The 20,088-nt window shown below is 31.4% G+C and overlaps 1 protein-coding gene across 1 annotated transcript; it reads left to right on the top strand.

The window, feature by feature from the left end:
* Positions 1 to 6,943: 6,943 nt before the first annotated feature.
* LOC138348170 (uncharacterized) lies at positions 6,944 to 10,141 on the top strand. The gene is made up of 5 exons (XM_069296783.1): positions 6,944 to 7,454; positions 7,569 to 7,712; positions 8,160 to 8,446; positions 8,829 to 9,696; positions 9,900 to 10,141. Exons 1-5 carry the CDS (start codon positions 6,944 to 6,946, stop codon positions 10,139 to 10,141), a joined length of 2,052 nt encoding a protein of 683 aa, XP_069152884.1.
* Positions 10,142 to 20,088: the final 9,947 nt, after the last annotated feature.

The raw sequence follows: 20,088 nt of genomic DNA, 5'->3' as shown, positions 1-20,088 counted from the left end.
ATGTCACACAGCCTTCATTGATCCATTTCAGCCCAAGCAAATAACTCGAAGAGGGGAACGAGTGAAAGTTTTAGACTAGATGAACAAATAAGGAATAGCTCACTTTAAGCAACGAAAGAACACATATAAACAGATTGTAAAATGACTCCATAAGAAGCACATAACGTAAACATGGCCACATCACTTTACAGATTTGCAGAAACTTTCAAAGGAAAGGGGAGAAAGCCAAATAACAGAGAGTAATGTGCTTGAGCTCAACTATTCCATAGTTCAAATCAACATGATAATGAATCACAAAAAAACAATGAATCATACTAACAACAAGAAATCGTATCAGACAAACTTTCAACAAGAACAAACAGTGTTAAACTCAAACAATGAATTAAACTACACTATGTCTATAATGCATTAACATGTGGGTAAGTTGAGCTTACCTTTTCGAAAGCAACGAACGGAAACGACGAGCGATATAGCAAGCTTCCACCACCAAATGAGCTCAAAGCGGTATTGAAAACGACCCGACGAGCAAAGGGAATAGGGTCGTGACTTCAGTCTCCTGAGTTGCACGACTCTTTCCCTCTCTTCGATTTTTCGCTCAATCGTCCCACCAAATTTCTAACTCCCAACACTCTTCCAGATTTTCTCTCTAAAATTTCAACAAAATACCAACCTTAAAATCAAATCCCCAACGTTTTCCGGCTACAGACAGAAAAGAACCAGAATATTTCGATAATTTTCGTACTCTTCGTGATAAACTCTCCAATTCTCCCCCCAATGTCCTCCTTTTCGGATGAAGAGAAATGGGTTTTTATAGAGGAGAGGAATTAGCCCCTCCCCTTTGAATTCGAAATTCGAATCCCATTTCGGTCAAACTTCCATGGCACAGGCGTGTTGGAGAGGATGAAATTGACACCTCGCAGACCTACTCGACAACGTATGGGTCTCTGCGCTTCCGTCTGGTTCACGCGAAGAGAAAGATGGAAGGAGAAGAGCGTGGGGTTGTTGGCGTTTGCAGGAGTCGGTCTGTTTTTTTGGGTTTCTGTCGAGAGGGGAAGGAGAGAGCGAGCGTGGGGGAGACGCGGGAGAGAGGGAAGGAGAGGAGAGAGGACGTGAGGGAGAGACGCGATGAGGAGAGGTCGCGTCTGTTTTCTGGGGATTTTCGATCTGAGAATCGCGCGATTTCAAGGGAATTTGTCGCGTTTCTTTCTGGGAATTATGGGGATGTTGCGTAGGGGAAGAAGAAATGGGGAAGGGGAAACGGGTCGGGTCGAAAGGGGATTGGGTTGGGTTAGTATTAAGTTAGCGGGTTGGGGTTAAAAGGGGAGTTTGGGCCTGGGAATTAATGTTGGGGCTGAAGATTAAGAGGGGTTGGGCCTGGGTAATTTTATTTTGGGAATGGGAGAGAGGAGTGGAGTGGGCTGGGAATTAGGAATACTTAAGATACACACATATACATATACATATATGTATATATATATACATATATATATTTTCGCAAGATTTATAAGACTAATTAACTTTAAATAATTTGAAAAACTCACGAAGCTCGATAATTAATTTGTACCGACGTGGGTCAAAAATTGGGTGTCAACACTAATTATTAATCTATTGATATGAGTGTAACGTATTTTTTTATCAATTTGTGAGTACTGAATTATGAGCGTCAAATGAATATTATTTTAATAGTAGTTTTTAGAAAACATAAGTTTCAATTTTTTTTTAATTTTGAAGGTTCTTTCGATCTTTAACGACGTTTTTTCTAAGTAAGATGAATAGGCTGAAATTACAATTTTTATTCTTTCCCAACTATATATCTCCAACAACACATAAAGTCAATGGAAGATTAATATATTATGTTAATATTATTAGATGGTTTATACAAGTTCAAATTTTAATATAATTTTTTTTCTCAAAGTTTCAGCGAATAAGACATCTAATTCCAAGAAGAAAATAAAAACTGAATTGTTTAGTTATCTCCGATTACATAATATCTAAAAGAAAATATTATTATATGCACATTTGATCAATTTGTTTATAAAAATAAAAAAATTAATAACCTGATTGTAACTCAAAATTAAAGCAACCGGTCTTTTTATCTTACTTGAACGTTGTGGCACCCCCGACCTTGAAATTCTAGATCTGTCTCTGTCTATTAGCATCTTATATATATATATATATATATATGCACCCACACTAACTCTCTGTGGGAGAACCATTACTATAATCCAACCAACAATTTAAAGCTAAAACTAAGATATTTAAAAATACATATTCAAGTTTAAATAACTAAATAATTTATGAAGGAGTTCTCATAAGCTCCGAAAGTTTAATAAACAGATGAACAAACACAAATGCGGATATACAATCCCTAGAACCTGAAAGTCAATGTACCAAAACTCTACTAGCAACAAGTCTAAGAACAAGGGTCATAACCTCGAAACTAAACAAACACCTTCAACAAATAATCTGAGTCCTTAGAGAGTGAACTTAAACAAGAGAAATCTGTGGAAGCCTGAATTTAAAGGAACCTTAGCCCAAAATGTTAGTGCACTAGAACATGGTATCTGATTTAATATTGATGCCGGAATGTGACAGCCAATTCCATATTTATTTCGAAACGTGGCAATTCGATCCCAATTAATTATACCCAAATGTAGGAATCCGATTCATGTTAGTTATACCGGAACGTGGCAATCCGATCCAAGTTAGTTATGCCGAAACGTGACAATTTGATCCATCAACACACCACAAATATACTTTCAAGTCATACAATCAAGAGTGAATCATGACATATAATCATTCGTCTATCTCATTACAATCAGTGTGACCAATGATGCAACATTCACATATATACATGCATCATAGTAAAGCAAGAACAAACATATATCACACAATTATGAAATCACAACCATCACCTACCTCGAATCCAAACTTGATTTCCTGAATTTTTCCTTTCCGAATTCTTTTCGCTTGTTCTAGGTCTACAAACAATTAATATATGCAAGGATCAACAATCAAAGGTCTAATTATCGGATTATAACAAACCCAATAACCCTAGACCAAACCCATGATTTCTATAACCAGATTAGGACTTTTTTCACCATAATTATCTAATAAAAACCCTTCCCGTCGATAATAATCTAAGAAATTAGGTTCTACAAATTGAAAATCAAATTTAGAGAGTTAAAATCTTACCTTTAGCCTCAAGAATGTGGAAAACCGTCAAGAGAACCCCTAGGGTCGTTCCTTAGCTCTCAAAGTTGAAAAATACAGAAGAATAACATTTTTGTGGTTTATTTACGACTTTAAGTTGCGTTTGTCCCGCTAATGCGAACCCCATCCCGCTCTGGCACCCTAATTCCTCTCTAGCGGATTGCACTAAGACAGAATGTTACCCATTCACGCTAAGATCATTTTCGAGAGTTCTACTCGCCCGAATTTAATTTCGTTAAGTCGTACGGGTTCCTTGTCGTCTTAACTATACATTCATATAATCCAATTCATAATTATATCTCTCATTCCTTACTAGATTTTCGTATGCCTCACTGACTTACATTTCGTCTAAATTTTGACTAGGCTAGAAATTTCAAGTTACTACCAAAATATTTTTTGGCCCCAATTCTTTTCCTGTTGACTGTTCTATAACGACAGAATCCAATCCACACAAACGTACGTATGCGCACACACACACACACACACGTGCACATACACACGTATGCACGCGCGCGTGAGCGCACACTCACAAGATATGTTTTTGTACAATATACTTTCAAATTAATTCACACTTTAGTGTTCACACACCTTAGTTCCTCTGTCTGCGTAACTAAGAAAATGTTCTATACAATAAACATTCGAATTAATTCACACTTTAGTTCATATATTTTATTTAGAGCAATTACGTATATTAGGTAAGACAAATATTATTTAGGCAAATATTTCAAGTCACTTCTAATATGACTAGTTTTATGTTAATATTATACTTTACAGTTTTGTATGTACATGAATAAAAATATTTCTCTCCTATATCCCATACCTTTATAAAAACTACCAAGTTAAAATAAGACAAATTATATACCATAGAGTCCTTATCTTTAAATCAATATTCATTCTTTTCAATTCAATACATTCGGACCATTTGAGTTCATCACTAGTATCTACTTTGAATTCTTCTTTTAATTCAGAAAAATTTCCTCCGTAGAAAATAAGAAGTATCTCGGAATTCAAAAATTTTTCTCCATCAAATAGCCTGTCTAAGCGACAATGTACACAACAAAATCAAATCGCCAGCATAAATAACAGTCTCGTCGGGAGAGGTCAGACTGCCTAATCTATTGATTTGGACTACAATTTTTTTTATATAAACAAAAATTTACATGAATTGTATGATTAAGAGAACTATCAAAATAAAAATACCTCATTAAGGGTTTAAGAGCAATCCACGTCTTCCTCAAACATGGAGGAATATTACATAGTTTCTCTTTCGAAGAATCTATAATCATTCTAATAACAAACAAATCATTTAAAAATCGGCATGTTTTGATCAAAAAAGATAGGTGAAATTTTAGCAATCACGTTCATAATTGTAACAAGGAGTTGACATGATTGTGCTGCCAAAAAATCACGATGTTATATAACTATAACAAAAAAACAAAATACAAATGCAAGATGTAATCCTCGGAAAAGAAATTACCTAGAAAATCCAAATAATATAGAATAATATGTTAACTAGGAACATGCATATAAATAGCAGAATGGAGGGAAAAAGAGTGAGGTTATATGTTAGACTCGTAAACTACTTGATCTAACTACGTGCAGACATGTCAAGGACTTGGCATTTGTCTTGTCATGAATGGGGGAAAAACAGTGCAAAACAGGTTCAAGGTGCTTGGGTGTTGGCAAAGCAACTTGAACATGCAAGGCTTATGTGCGGGCTAGAGTCATCGGCAAAGCAACGTGTTGGCTTGACAAAGCAAAGCTGTGAGGACTTGACGATGGCAAGAACAAAGGCATTTCACGTGAATTGCCGAAATAAAATTAAGTGTTGTAGGGAAGCTAAAATATTCTAAGTATTGGAAGCTGACTGAAATATTCTAAGTGTTCAAAAGTAGCCTGAAATATTCTAAGTATTATAATATTAATATTTCGTGTGGATAAGGATGTAATTTGAATTAGATTCTATCTGTTAGAAATATAACTGTTGGAAACTTAGTTTGAATCCTGTGATGACAAGTGTCGGACAGGTGTCATTTGTAACTGTCTCATGTAACTGTCATGTGCATAAATTTTATAAGGATGGAAAATTCGTTTAAGGCTATGGAGTGTGATTCTGGCCTTAGACAAATTCATGATGTCTTTTCTTTGTATTAATTATAAGATTAATAAAGGTTGGGACGAGTTTCTGCACATTCTGTTCGCCGTTTAACTTTGTTGCTTAAGTATTTCTATACTTGGTCAAATTTGTGTGAGTAAGATAGGCTGAGTGTTGCAGGCGTTTGCAAGACTGCCTAGGGAGGTGTTCTGTAAAAATAAATCAACCCTTTTTCAATTGGTATCAGAGCACGGTTGAACGATGGTAAAAAACACAGAACTGTGGGAACTGACACAAAAAATTGAAGCATTCGTTGGGTTTACAGATGATACTCTGGGAGATCTTTCGTTTGTGAATCTGTTGACACAAATCATTGATTTGAGACTTAACGCTGAGAAAGTTTAGAGGGAGATTGGTGCATATCGACAGAATATTGATAAATACATCACTGAAATCGTGAATTTTCCTAACACAACTACACAACAACTTGAGGGACTGCAGAAGGATAGTGAAAACCTTCGTGCAGAGATCGTTGTATTGTGTCGGGCTGTGGCTACATTAAGTTCAAATCGTGTTGAATCATCTAAGGTTAAACTTCCAGAAACTAAAGTCATTAGTGGTGCAAGAAGTGCTAAAGAACTACAAAACTTCATTTGGGACATGGAACAGTATATTACTGCTGCAAGGGTGCTTGACGCTGACAAGTTAAACAATACCACAATGTACTTGACGGGTGATGCTAAACTTTGGTGGAGAACTCAAAATGCAGATGATGTAATTGCTGGTCGTCCTAGAATTGATACGTGGGACAAGTTAATAAAAGAAATGCGCGATCAATTTCTTCCTACCAACGCCTCTTGACTTGCAAGGGATAACTTAAATAGGCTAAGGCAGACATGTTCGGTGAGGAAATACATTAAAGAATTCACCTCTGTGATGTTAGACATTCAAAACAGGTCTGATGAGGATAAGTTACACAACTTCATTTGGGATATGCAAGGCTGGGCTCAAAACGAACTTCGGAGGCAGAATGTTAAAGATCTGCCTGGGGCAATTGTTGCTGCAGATTCGTTGGTTGATTTACAGATAACTCGTCCTTTGGCGGATGTTCCCTCTATTTCAAAAAGTAAGAAAAAGAATGATAAGAAAGGGAATGGATAAAGGATGGCCGTAAGGACTGTACAAACAACAAAGGAAAGGCACAAATGAAGGACAATAAAGACAGACCGAAGAACTAAGTTGGTAATTCTAAGGGTTGTTGGACTTGTGATGGTCCTCATTTGGCCAAGTCTTGTCTGAATCAGGAAAAAATAAACGCTTTGCTTGCTGGAAATATAAATCAAAGGGAGGAAGATGAGGAAATTGTGGCTGCAATGGCAAATCCATTGGGATTGTTCTTCAACCATATTATGTGGGTTAATAATGTTAGAGAAACGTCTAGTACTTTGAATCCTCATGCTTTCCTAATTCATATAGAAACGACAATTAAAGAACAATGTGTGATGGCAATGATTGATCCAGAAGCCACTGATACGTTTGTAGATGTGAAAATTGCTAAAAAAAATTGGGGCTGAAGTTGTCTAAAAGCCCTTCCTACGTCAAAACAGTCAATGCTAAGCACATGCCATTGTGGGTATGGCTTATGGTGTGTCTATGTCGACTGAAAGTTGGGTGGGAAAACATAATTTGATGGTGATGCCGCTTGGTGAATTTGAGATCATACTTGGGATTGATTTTATAAAAAAATTCCAGTTTGTTCCGTTTTCTCACTTAGATGGAGTGATGATCATGAATGGAAGCAATGCTGGATTTCTCAAAGGAGTTCATCTATTTGGGAACGTTAATAAAGTTGCAAAGAATAAAGACAAGGGAATGTTCTTGTCTGCTATGTCAATCGACAAAGGGCTGAAGAAGGGTGATGACACTACACTTGCTGCCTTGGTTGAAGTGAAACCTGATGTTAAGATAGAAGTGCCTAATTGTATTGCTGGATTACTTAAACAATATGCTGATGTTATGCTGCCTGAATTACCAAAGAATTTACCACCAATGAGGTATATCGATCATAAAATTGAGTTGTTGCCTGGTATGGTTGCTCCTGCAAAGGCTCCTTATCATATGACTCCTAAGGAATTGACTGAATTGCGTAAATAATTGAACAAGTTGTTGGATGCTAGATTGATTCAGCCATCTACGACTCCATATGGTACCCCCGTTTTATTTCAAAAGAAACAGGACCGAATGATGCGAATGTGTGTAGACTACAGGGCGCTGAACAAGGCAACTGTAAAGAATAAGTATCCGATTCCATTGGTGCAGGATTTGATGGACAGGTTGAGCAAAGCGTGCTGGTTCACAAAACTTGATCTTAGGGCAGGCTACTGGCAGGTTAGGATAGCAGAAGGTGATGAACCAAAAACAACATGCGTAACTAGATATGATTCATATGAATTCCTTGTAATGCCATTTGGGCTAGCTAATGCTCCGACAACATTTTGCAACTTAATGAATAATGTAATGTTTGACTATCTTGATGACTTTGTTGTTGTCTATATAGATGATATTGTCATTTATAGTCGAACATTGGATGAACATATTAATCACTTAAGTTTGATTCTGTCTCAATTGACAAAATACACACTTTATGTTAAGATGGAAAAGTGTGAGTTTGCTCAACAGGAGATAAAATTTTTGGGGCATCTTGTTAGTAAAAAATAAGTTCGAATGGATCCTAAGAAAGTGCAAGCCATTCTTGATTGGCAGGCACCTCGTCATGTGAAGGATTTGAGGTCGTTTTTGGGATTGGCCAACTATTACAAAAAATTCATTAATGGTTACTAAAAAAGGGCAGCCACTTTGACATACTTGTTGAAGAAAGATACGAAGTGGGTTTGGTCTGAACGATGTGATGAAGCATTTCAGAATTTGAAGGAAGCTATTGCATCTGAACCAATACTCAAATTGCCTAATTTTGAGTTACCATTTGAAGTGCACATTGATGCGTCAAACAAAACAATTGGTGGCGTATTAGTGCATGAAGGTCAACCTGTGGCCTTTGAAAGTAGGAAATTTAATGATGTCGAACAGAGATACTCAACACATGAAAAAGAGATGGTTGTGGTGGTACATTGTCTGCAGGTTTGGAGAGTTTATCTCTTAGGTACTCGATTTGTAGTAAGAACCGATAATGTAGCAAATACATTTTTCAAGACACAAAAAAGTTGAGTCCTAAACAAGCACGGTGACAAGAATTTCTGGCGAAATACGATTTCGTGTGGGAACATAAGACAGGAAAACACAACCAGGTTGCTGATGCGCTGAGTAGAAAAGAAGTATTTGTTGCAGTATATTCAATTTCAAAACTCGAAATTGATTTCTATGATAGAATCAAGATGTATGCTGCAAATAATTCATTGTATGTTAAATGGATGGGTCAAGTGCAAGATGGCACAATGATACGGTATTGGATCGAGGATGATCTGCTCTATTTTAAAGAGGGAGGATCGTTGTACCAAATCAGGGTGGATTGCGCAAAGACTTAATGAAAGAGGTGCATGATTCTGCTTGGGCTGGACATCCAGGTGTTGAAAGGATGTTAGTCTTACTGTCTCGTGTTTATTTTTGGCCGAAAATGGAAGACGATATAGAGGCATATGTCAGGACTTGTCATGTTTGTCAAGTTGACAAGACTGAACGTAAGAATGAAGCAGGTTTGTTGCAACCTTTACCTGTTCCTGAAAGGCCATGGCTATCAATAAGCATGGATTTCATTTCTGGATTCCCTAAGGTAGATGATAAAGCATCTATCATGGTGGTAGTTGACAGGTTTTCAAAATATTCTGTTTTTATTGTTGCACCTGAACTATGTTCATCTGAAGTTGTCGCTGATTTGTTCTACAAATATTTGGTTAAGTATTTTGGTATTCCGGCTGACATCGTGAGTGATAGAGATACAAGGTTCACTGGTAGGTTTTGGACAACTTTGTTCAATATGATGGGAACTGAGTTAAAATTTTCTACTGCGAATCATCCACAAACAGATGGGCAGAAGGAAAGAATTAATCACTTGTTGGAAGAATACTTGAGGCACTATGTGACAGCAAGTCAATGGAATTGGGTGGCATTGTTAGACACTGCGCAGTTCTTCTATAATCTGCACAAGTCGTTTGCAACAGAAATGAGCCCTTTTGAAATTGTTTTAGGCAAACAGCCTATGACGCCACTAGATGTTGCCAAATCTAAAAATCAGGGAAAGTGTCCAGCAGCATACAGGGTTGCAAGGGACAGACTTGAAATGTTATCTGAAGCACAGGATAGTTTGTGCAAGGCTCAGCGGTGCATGAAGAAGTATGCTGATCAACATCGTCGCTCAGTTGAGTTCAATGTGGGTGACAAAGTGTTACTAAAACTTACTCCACAAATCTGGAAACATATTGCAAGAAAGAATAGACATTGGGTTTGATTCCTAAATATGATGGTCCATTAGAAGTGGTGAAATGAGTGGGTGAAGTTGCTTATAGATTAAAGCTGCCATAAAGGTTGAAAATTCATCCCATTTTCCATGTGAGTTTCTTGAAACCTTACTTTGCAGATGCAGATGATCCGGGCAGAAACAGGTCAAAGAGCGATCCTCCATCAGTACCTACACAGTATGATGCTGAAATTGAGAAATCCTTGATCACCGGGTTTTGGGCACAAGTAAAAAGAATACTAAGACAGAATTCTTGGTTCATTGGAAAGGCAAGAGTGCAGCTGACGCAGTTTGGGAGAAGGCGAAAGACTTATGGCAGTTTGATGCTCAAATCGAGGACTATCTCAAGACAGTCTCGATGACGACATCTGAGTTCAAGTGGTGCGGGTGGTCTGTTAGACCCGTAAACTACTTGATCTAACTACGTGCAGAAATATCAAGGACTTGGGCATTGGTCTTGACATGAATGGAGGCAAAACAGTGCAACACATGTTCAAGGTGCTTGGGTGTTGGCAAAGCAACTTGAACATGCAAGACTTACGTGCGGGCTAGAGTCATCGGCAAAGCAGCGTGTTGGCTTGACAAGGCAAAACTATGAAAACTTGACAATGTCAAGAACAAAGGCATCTCACGTGAATTGCCGAAATAAAACTAAGTGTTAGAGGGCAGCTCAAATATTCTAAGTATTGGAAGCTGGCTGAAATATTCTAAGTGTTGGAAGCTGGCTGAAATATTCTAAGTGTTGGAATGTAGCCTGAAATATTCTAAGTGCTAGAAAATTAATATTTCGTGTGGATAAGGATGTAATTTGAATTAGATTCTATCTGTTAGAAATATAGTTGTTGAAAACTTAGTTTGAATTTTGTGATGACAAGTGTCAGACATGTGTCATTTGTAACTGCCGCATGTAACTGCCATGTGCAGAAATTTTATAAAGGTGAAAATTTTGTTTAGGCTATGGAGTGTGATTCTGGCCTTAGACAAATTCGTGAAGTCTTCCCTTTGTATTAATTGTAAAATTAATAAAGGGTAGGACGAGCTCCTGTACATTCTGTTAGCTGTTTAACTTTGCTGCTTAAGTATTTCTATACTTAGTCAAATTTGTGTGAGTAAGATAGGCTGAGTGTTGCAGGCGTTTGCAAGACTGCCTAGGATGGTGTCGATAAAAATAAATCGACCCTCTTTCACTATTCCTTATCATGCATCTAATTAAGTAATTAAAAAATATGAAAATAATATGCATACTAAACTAATCCACGTTTTAACACCATAATTAGATAAAATTAATTATTAAGATTATGACAAAATTAGAAGACACATAAAAGATATGCTAGGAAAACATTACTTAGCTTAATGCCCAATTGAAACTATATCACATGATACTACAACAAGCCAAAAAAGTATATGAAACTGAAAAAGAACACGAACCAAAGAAAAATGAAGGATTACAATATTGATTGTGATTTTCATATTCTGACTAACCGAAAACACCAAAATAAATCTTTCACACAATTTAAGCTAATTATCTTGACATGCGAAAATTAATCAGTAAGCATATAAGCAGAATACAAATTCATGAGAATGACAAAGACACAACTCACATAGCAAACAGATGACAAAATAAATTAACAAAATTTACATACATATTTAAATTGTGGTGAACCATATGAATGAAAAGGGCAATAATTCAAAATCAATTTTGATAACGGTATTATCACGAACTTAGACTCTTGTTAATATTTCGTGCGGCACTTGACAACTGATTCACTACTCTTTCAAGATCTTGTAAGTTCAAATTAGCCTTCAGAACTAAGATCGCTAAGAGAATACAAAAAAAAAAGAATTACTTCAATCGTGGTGAACATATGAATGAAAAGGATAATAATCCAAAATCAATTTGGATAACGGTGTTATCATAGACTTAGAGTCTTACGGATGTTTCGTGCGACACTTACGAAGATTTAGAGAGCTTTTGAAAGAATATTTTGGTATTGCTTGGAAGAATGCTTTACAACTTGGTTGATGCTTAGCAAATGAATATCCCTCTATTTATACTACAATCTAGGTACTAAAGTACAATTAATAATTACTTTATAAGTCCATAAAATATTTATACTTTGGTTCCTCTCTAGATTTATCTACATATTATAAGATGTTTCAAAAGTCTTCGTTAAATATCTAATGGCTTCTGAATTTTCCCATAAGCCTCTTCAAAAATGAATTTTTTAAATAGGACTTTCAGTTAACTCTTAGTTTTGTTTTTTTTAAAAAAAATATATCTATGTTTATAATACAATATTTTAATATCTATACAGCAAAATTTTGTAATATTTTAAATTTTGAGATTAATTTTTTTCTAAATACAATTTAGTAATATTTTAAATTTTGAGATTAATTTTTTTTATAAACACAATTTAGTAATATTTATTTTAAATAAATATTTTAAAGATTAATTTTTATTTTTCAATAATAAATCCTATTTTTATGGGAAGTTATTGTGCATACAGTTACATTAGTACTTTTTAAAGTTTTTTTTAGTATTTGCATTTTTAATTCTTATTTTTAATTTTTAAATATATTTTAATAATTCATAAAAAAATTATGGTGTTGTGACACTTTTTCCTTTTACCTATATTCTCTTATTATATAAGTTAGAGTGAAGCACCTCTCCGTCAACATAATGTCAGAAAATTGTTGTGAGGACATTTTTGTCTATTAAGTTTCCTTTGGGCATTACTTGCTTGTTCTCCAAGCAGTAGTATTTTGCTGTTAACCACAAATATCAATAAAATCAATTATTTTCTCTGAAATGTCAAATTTGTCCCGGTCTTTTAAATATGGGCCTAGAATAGTTTTGTAAATGTTAGAATCGTCAATATGGCTAATGTCCGTTGGCTCAGCTTAAAAGCTGGTCAAACTGACTTAAAAGCTGGTTTTTGACTTATTTAATTGTTTGGCAATACTCAAAATAGCTTATTTTAAGTTAAAAAAAACTTATTTTAAGCCAAAAGTTAAAAGATGGGGTAGGGGTGTTTTTTTTTTAGCTTATAAGCTGTTTTAAGTTGACCACATTTTTATGTTTTTTCCCTTAATATTTTTATACAATCTCCAAATTACCCATATAATCCTAACATCTCTTTCTTCTATTTTTCTCTTTTCACGTTTGGCATAACAACTTCAGCACTTTTATCCAAACGCATAACTGCTTATTTTAAAAATAAGTTTCAGCACTTTCAAAAGTACTTTTTTAAAGCTGCTTTTATTAAGCCCATCCAAACGGGCCCTTAATAGGATTGAATTTAAGATTTTTAGAGTCCATTTAAGAAAAGAATTTTTTAGTTCAGCCTGAACAAGCGTACTAATTTGTGGGAATTGAAAAATATTGATAGGGCAGGGCCAATAAAAATCAATCAAAAAATATAAGAAAAATTTTTCAAAATGTCAATATTTTAACATTTAAGATGACTCATTAACATTTCAATATTTAGTAAAAATGTCAAATTTTAGTTTGTTATATATCTTATTTATTTTTTTATTATTTATTTTTATTTAAAGAATATAATTATTTAATAACAAAAGGAGAAAATCAAGGGAGAAAATATTTCAAAAAAAAAAGGTAAGCATCACTTAATTTTCTCATCAGTTACATTTTCAAATAAAATTTAAACTTTGTTCATTTTTTTCCAGAATTCTTACCTTTTTAAATTTATATTCATTCCATAATATATTCTATTTATATTTATTATAATTTTTTATTAGTTTGTATTCATTCCAATAGGTATGCCGAATGTATCTATATAGTCATTTAAGAAATATATTTGTATTCATATATTTTTTCCCCATATTTTATTTTTTTTCTTCAAAAATCTTGTATGTATTCATTTCATTATGTATTTTATTTGTATTTCTATTTATTCTAGTTTTTATTTAGAATTTTGTATAATAATATATAAAATACAAAAAATTAGTATGATGAAAAAGTGAATGAAATATAAAATTAAAGAGAAATAATTGAATATTTGGTGTACTCGTTCTTAGATAAAATACATAACTAGTTGGCATATCTTTAAATAAATACAAATTAGAAAAATGTCAAATTCGGAAACAGTGCAACATAATTTTTGAATGAATACAACTATTAATTGTAAAAATACATACTGACTAAAGCAGTATCAAAATTCAATATATACTTTCAAATTTATGAATACAAAAAAATAATAAAACTAAGAAATACAAAAAAAAATACTAAATGTGGTACATTGACATAACTATCACAAAAAAAAACAAAAAAAAATGAATTAAATAATATGAAATACAATTCCAAATCTATGGATACAAAATACAATAAAACAATGAAATACAAAAATACATACCGACTAAAATAGCAACAAAATTCAATATACACTTCCAAATCTATGAATACAAAAAAATTAAAAACTATGAAATATACACAATCAAACTCATATAATGTGTTACATTGACATAACTAACACAAAAAAAAAAACAGAACACAAAATACAATAAATATATGAAATACAAAAATAACTACTAACTATAACATAATAAAAATTCCATATACACTTCCAGACGCATTGTAATATGAATTTTTTTGAATCTTAACAATTACTAAACAAATTAAACTAAACATGCAAGACACAGAACATAAAAATACCTCTTCTCCAACAAATTGGTCTTCTTCAACTTCATGGTTATGAATTTGTGTGGGATTTTGCACATCGACGGATTCAGACATTTCCCCCCGTAATATATCCTCCTTAGATTTAGAAGTGGAACCTACATTGTTGTTTAGTTCTTGAGTGAAAAAAAAACTAAATGATGAAAAATCAAAAGAACTTTGATTAATTTGTCCAATACTTTTAGTAACTCTCTTGAAAACGTCCATTGCAGTGAGAATTATGTAGTCTCAAACCCTAAAAAAATGTTTTAAGAACAACAACAAAACAAAAAAATTAAAAAAAAATACTAAAATAGTAAGTAAATAAATAAGGAATTTGAAAAACATAATACTCAAATCAATGTTAATTTTCAAATCAAATCTTGAAATGAAATTAAATGAGAATAATAGAAAATATTAATATATTGTATCAAAAATCTGTGGAATTGATTTGGAAGAATGTTAGATAGCGAAACTGAAAAGACAGTAAGAAAAATCTGGGGATTTGATTAGGAAGAAAGTAAGAAAGAAAAATTGATAAGCTTAAGAAAAGAAAGAGAAAAATTAAAATGACATTAATATCTATCCAATTACAAAATATAGGAAAATGTGTAATCTATGAGAGAGTAAAAAAAATTGTAAATAATGAGAGAGAAAATATTAATAATATCAGAATAATTATTTATTTTTAAAATAATGACATTTTTGAGATGTTTACTAATATTATTAAAGTAATAGATATTATCACTAAATAAGTTGATTTTTTTTGACTAGTTAGCTAAATTTCCAAAATATAATATAATATTAAAATTTAAAATTAGAGAGAGTCCAAACCCAAAATAATTAGATTTACTATTTCAATCTAGATATCATGTAATATTATTTTGTCGATATTTATGATAATTTCTTAAATTACAATTATAATTTAATTAATAATTATAAAAAAATATAATTTTTATAAAAGTGAGTTGGCCCGGCAAGCCTGTAGCCCACGTACTTGTGGGTTGGATGGACTATATTCTAGCCCATATAAAAAATATGCTAACCTGAACTGGCATGTAAAATATCAAAATCTGTATAAATTGACCTAAATGAGATGAACTAGCTCATATTAACAGTTGTAGTAACCATATTAAAATAGTGTCAAACTATTGGCCCAAAAATTAATACTTTTTAGAATGCCTGTAAATGAAAAATAGTGAATAAAGCAAAAGAGAAAACAGAATGAGCATTTATGATTATGAGCATGAGGATATATGAATTTTATACAAACTATATACTCCAGTAAAAATTATTTGATCATGAGTAATTCTTTTTGAAAAGGATGTCACGCTACGATAAAAATGATCATTAGCGGTATTTAATTTTTAATTACCGCTAAATATATATTTTTAGCGGTAATTGTCATTCTTTGTATATGTTCATAAAGTCTTTAACGGTATCGGTTCTAATGACACTTAACTAATGCGGATAAAGACTTTAACACTTTTTATTAGTATCAATATTTAATGCCGTTAAAAGTTGTTTTTGTTGTAGTGTCAATATTTGAACTCGTGGTTAACACAAATTCTTATAACAATTAAAACTTTTAAATACAAAAATATTTTCGCTCTCACTCAATATTAAAGTAAACTAACTTCAAATATTATTAAATCAGATCATACAGTGAACAATTAAATAAACCATAATATTAAAGACTATTTTGAAAGTAAAAATATTGTTGATAATCTGAATTCTCCATGGTTAATGTCTTCTACTATTCTATACCCTTGTATTAAGCAAGTTGAGAATAAAGACGAGTCATAACTTTATAACGTTACACAAATAAAAACAATTATTACCAAGAGAATAACAATATATGAATAAATATCATTCAAAAATCACTTTTTATATTGACTTATTACTTCGTCAATTTATTATAATTTTCAAAATACTAATTTTCTTTTTATTCAAAAAGTAACACCAAAACATATTTTTTGAAATGCATGTGATTCTATTTATGTAGTTTTTCAATTTTTAAAAGTAAAATTACTAAAAATGAAATTAAAACATATAATTTAGACCTAAAAGAATTATTTAAACAATAAAAATATAAAACTTGAGTTTGATCAATAATCATATATCGACAACTCTAAATTTTGAAAGCACTTGATTAAAATTTTACCATATAAAAATTCAAAAGGAATCTAGTTTTTTTTAACACGTACAAAAAATAATGGTATATATAACTTGGACTGATATTAACAAAACCAAGATGATTCACAAATTTTAATTTACTTTTCTTAGTTACACCGTTTGAAAATCATGAAAAGTAATATGTTCAACAATATATAGAACTCCTAGATAGAATTTTTAAATGACATGCTGCCTAACATTTCTTCAATTTCTAAAATGTGTTTTTCTCACATTTTTAAATTATTATAATTTTCAGTATAAATAGTGATACCAATAGCAAAAGACTAGGCACAAAACACTAAAAAACCCAAAATTTGAATAATTTTCCAGATTTTACAAAGTATTATCACAATATAGCAACAATGAATTCATTGGGTGGAACTGTAATATTATCACAATATAGCACAAAATAAATAATTTTTCAAAATTTTTAAACAACCTTTTCAATAATAGATTGTTATAAGAAATTTTTTTAAATAGATTTTAAGTATATTTCAACATAAATGAAATGATTTGGCATTGTGACATATCTTAAGAATTATGAATATATCATAAATGAGTAAATATGTTGAATCTAATCATTTTTATCTTTTACATAATTTATCATAGTATATGTTAGATGATATAATAGTCTTGTTAAAATAGAGTGATATTTTTATGTAGCGATTAAACATCACTTTTTTTTATTTTCTTGTACATGAAAACTTTAGAATCTGATAATTTTATGGTTAGAATAACTCCTTGTGAAAAAAAAATTGTATGAAAGTTTTCGATAATAAATATTAGTTATATATTAGTTAAGACCGTTAAAAATATACACCACAATAACATAAATAATTTTTGTGACAATCTACTCGTTTGAGGTCAAAAGTTCACCACTTTTTGTTATGGAGAATGCCCAAGTACCCCCTCAACCTATGCCCGAAATCTCAGAGACACTTATATTATACTAAGGTCCTATTACCCCCTGAACTTATTTTATTAATAATTTTTTACCCCTTTTTAGCTTACGTGGCACTATCTTGTGGGCCCAACGATGATTGATTTTTTTTTTGAACTAGTGCCACGTAGGCTAAAAAGGGGTAGAAAATTACATATAAAATAAGTTCAGGGGGATAATAGGACCTTAGTATAGTATAAGTGTGTCTCTGAGATTTCGGGCATAGGTTGAGGGGGTACTTGGGTATTTTCCCTTTTGTTATTGTTACTTTGTTAGTCTAACAAAATTTGTAGAATGAGAAAAATAAATTTGAAACGACAACAAAATAATATTGTTAACCCTTTTAAAAATTCATTCTTCGTTAAACTGCTGCTCCGAAAGCCCTTCTAGATGTTTCATCAATACAACTTTATGATTTTTTCAAAAATATTTACGTATAACTTTTGCATTATGAAATTATAAGTAGATCAACGTGTTAGACTCTAGAGTACTCATGTTAAATAAATATTCTCGGACATTAACAAAAAATTAAAAATGAGTATAACCTAGATAACTCAAATGCATAGCAATGATTTGGGACATAAAGGACAACAAATCTATGTTAATATACATATCTTTTGTAACTTAAAATATGTATTACTTTTATTTGGAGCAGGTTTTGTTTCATATTCTTTAAATTAAGCTTGTCGAAAATAGTCATAACTCACACAAAAAATATTTAGAAGAGCCAAATGAGAAGGAAAAAAAGAAAAACAATAAAAGAACGAAAGCTTTGTCCAAGTAAAATCATATACGTACCAAATGAAAAATAAGCTATACAATTTTAAGGAGACCACAAAACAACGAGAAAAACCATACATTAAAAAGAATAAACTATGAGTTGATAACAAATCATTCTAACCATAAAAGTTACAATATTTTGAAATAACATACCTCAAAAATTGACTAACACTTCAATCGACTTTCGATCCTTAAAGTACTCATAATATCCAACGATAAAATTTAGTAAAAATAGATAACAACAACATAAAAATAAAAAATATGGACATAAAAAGTTATTACTTCTTCTGTTTAAAAAAGAACGGCCTCATTTCCTTTTTAGTTTGTTTAAAAAAAAAGACTTTTTTCTTTTTTTTGGTAACATTTTAATTTCAGTTTTCCATATGGCATGCTTAAGGGCACAAGATCAAATGACAATTTCGTACATTTAACCTAACTTTAATTTTAGGACCACAAGATTCAAAAAAAAAATTTATATTCTTAAACTTCGTGTCAAGTCAAACCAGGTTATTTTTTGTGAAATGGAGAGAGTAACTCTCAGAGGATTTTCTTTAAAACACAAAATTACATCCGTGTATCTGAAGGAATTGAATGACATTGTTGATGGAAAAAATTAGAGATTTTAATGTACCAGTTCTAGTAGAAAAAACTAGCTTGAATACTCCATTAACATTTATTATCTTATATGTACTAACAAATACTTATTATAATAATTATGTAGAAACATAAACAAAAATAACAATTAATAATATAAGTATAAATTAATAACCGTAAGAAACATACTAGGAACTGTAATAATAGTATGAAAAAACAAAACAATGGTGTCAGTGAATCATTTAACAGGAGCAAAGTACATAAATATTTAATTATCAGAGGAAAAAAAATAAGAAGAAATTCAAAAATTTTGTTGTTTTAAAATGAGAAGAAATTTCTCTATTTATAAACAACAAAGACTAGTTTGAACAAATAATTATTGTGTCTTATCAGAGAGGTCACAACTCTTTGGAAAAGTTACAATCATTCGAAAAGTCACAACATTTCATAAAAGTTACAAATTTTAGTAAATCGCAACTATTCGAAAAAAGTCATAATTTTTTATACAAGTCACAACTTTTCACAAAAGATGAAGGCTAACTTTGAAAATAAAATAAGTTAAAAGGGAATCTTGATTTGTGGTGGCACTACGTAGGTAAACCTAGATTCTTTATTTTTATATATATATATATATATATATATATATATATATATATATATATATATATATATATGATTGACTATTTGCCACTAACGAAAATATAAGAAAAACTAATAGCTAGACTTAAAATAAAATATTACTCTAAAAATGCTAAATTACTAGCTTATTTATTAAATTTAAAATTTTAAAAAATATTTTTAAAACAATTCTATAAAATTTATTCTAAAAATGTGATTCTATTTCTGTAGTATTTTGATTTTTAAAAGTAGAACTTACTAAAAATGAAATAAAAATATTTATTTTAAACCTAAAAAAAATATTTAAACATTAAAAAGATGTAAAATTTGAGTACAATAAAAAATCATGTGTCTATCGCTCTAAATTTTAAAAGCACCAAGGAAAATGTACCATATAAAAAGAAATCTTGTTTAATTTAAGCCCACTTTAATATAAGCTTTTTAACACATACAAAAAAAAAAAAAAAAAAAATTGGTATATATAACTTGGACTGCTATGTTTATCTACATCTCTTAGTTACACTATA

The sequence above is a fragment of the Solanum lycopersicum genome, chromosome 4 (genome assembly GCF_036512215.1).
Source record: "Solanum lycopersicum chromosome 4, SLM_r2.1".
NCBI lineage: Eukaryota > Viridiplantae > Streptophyta > Magnoliopsida > Solanales > Solanaceae > Solanum > Solanum lycopersicum.
Note: the sequence above shows the minus strand (reverse complement) of the source record. Positions and strands in the feature narration are given on the sequence as shown.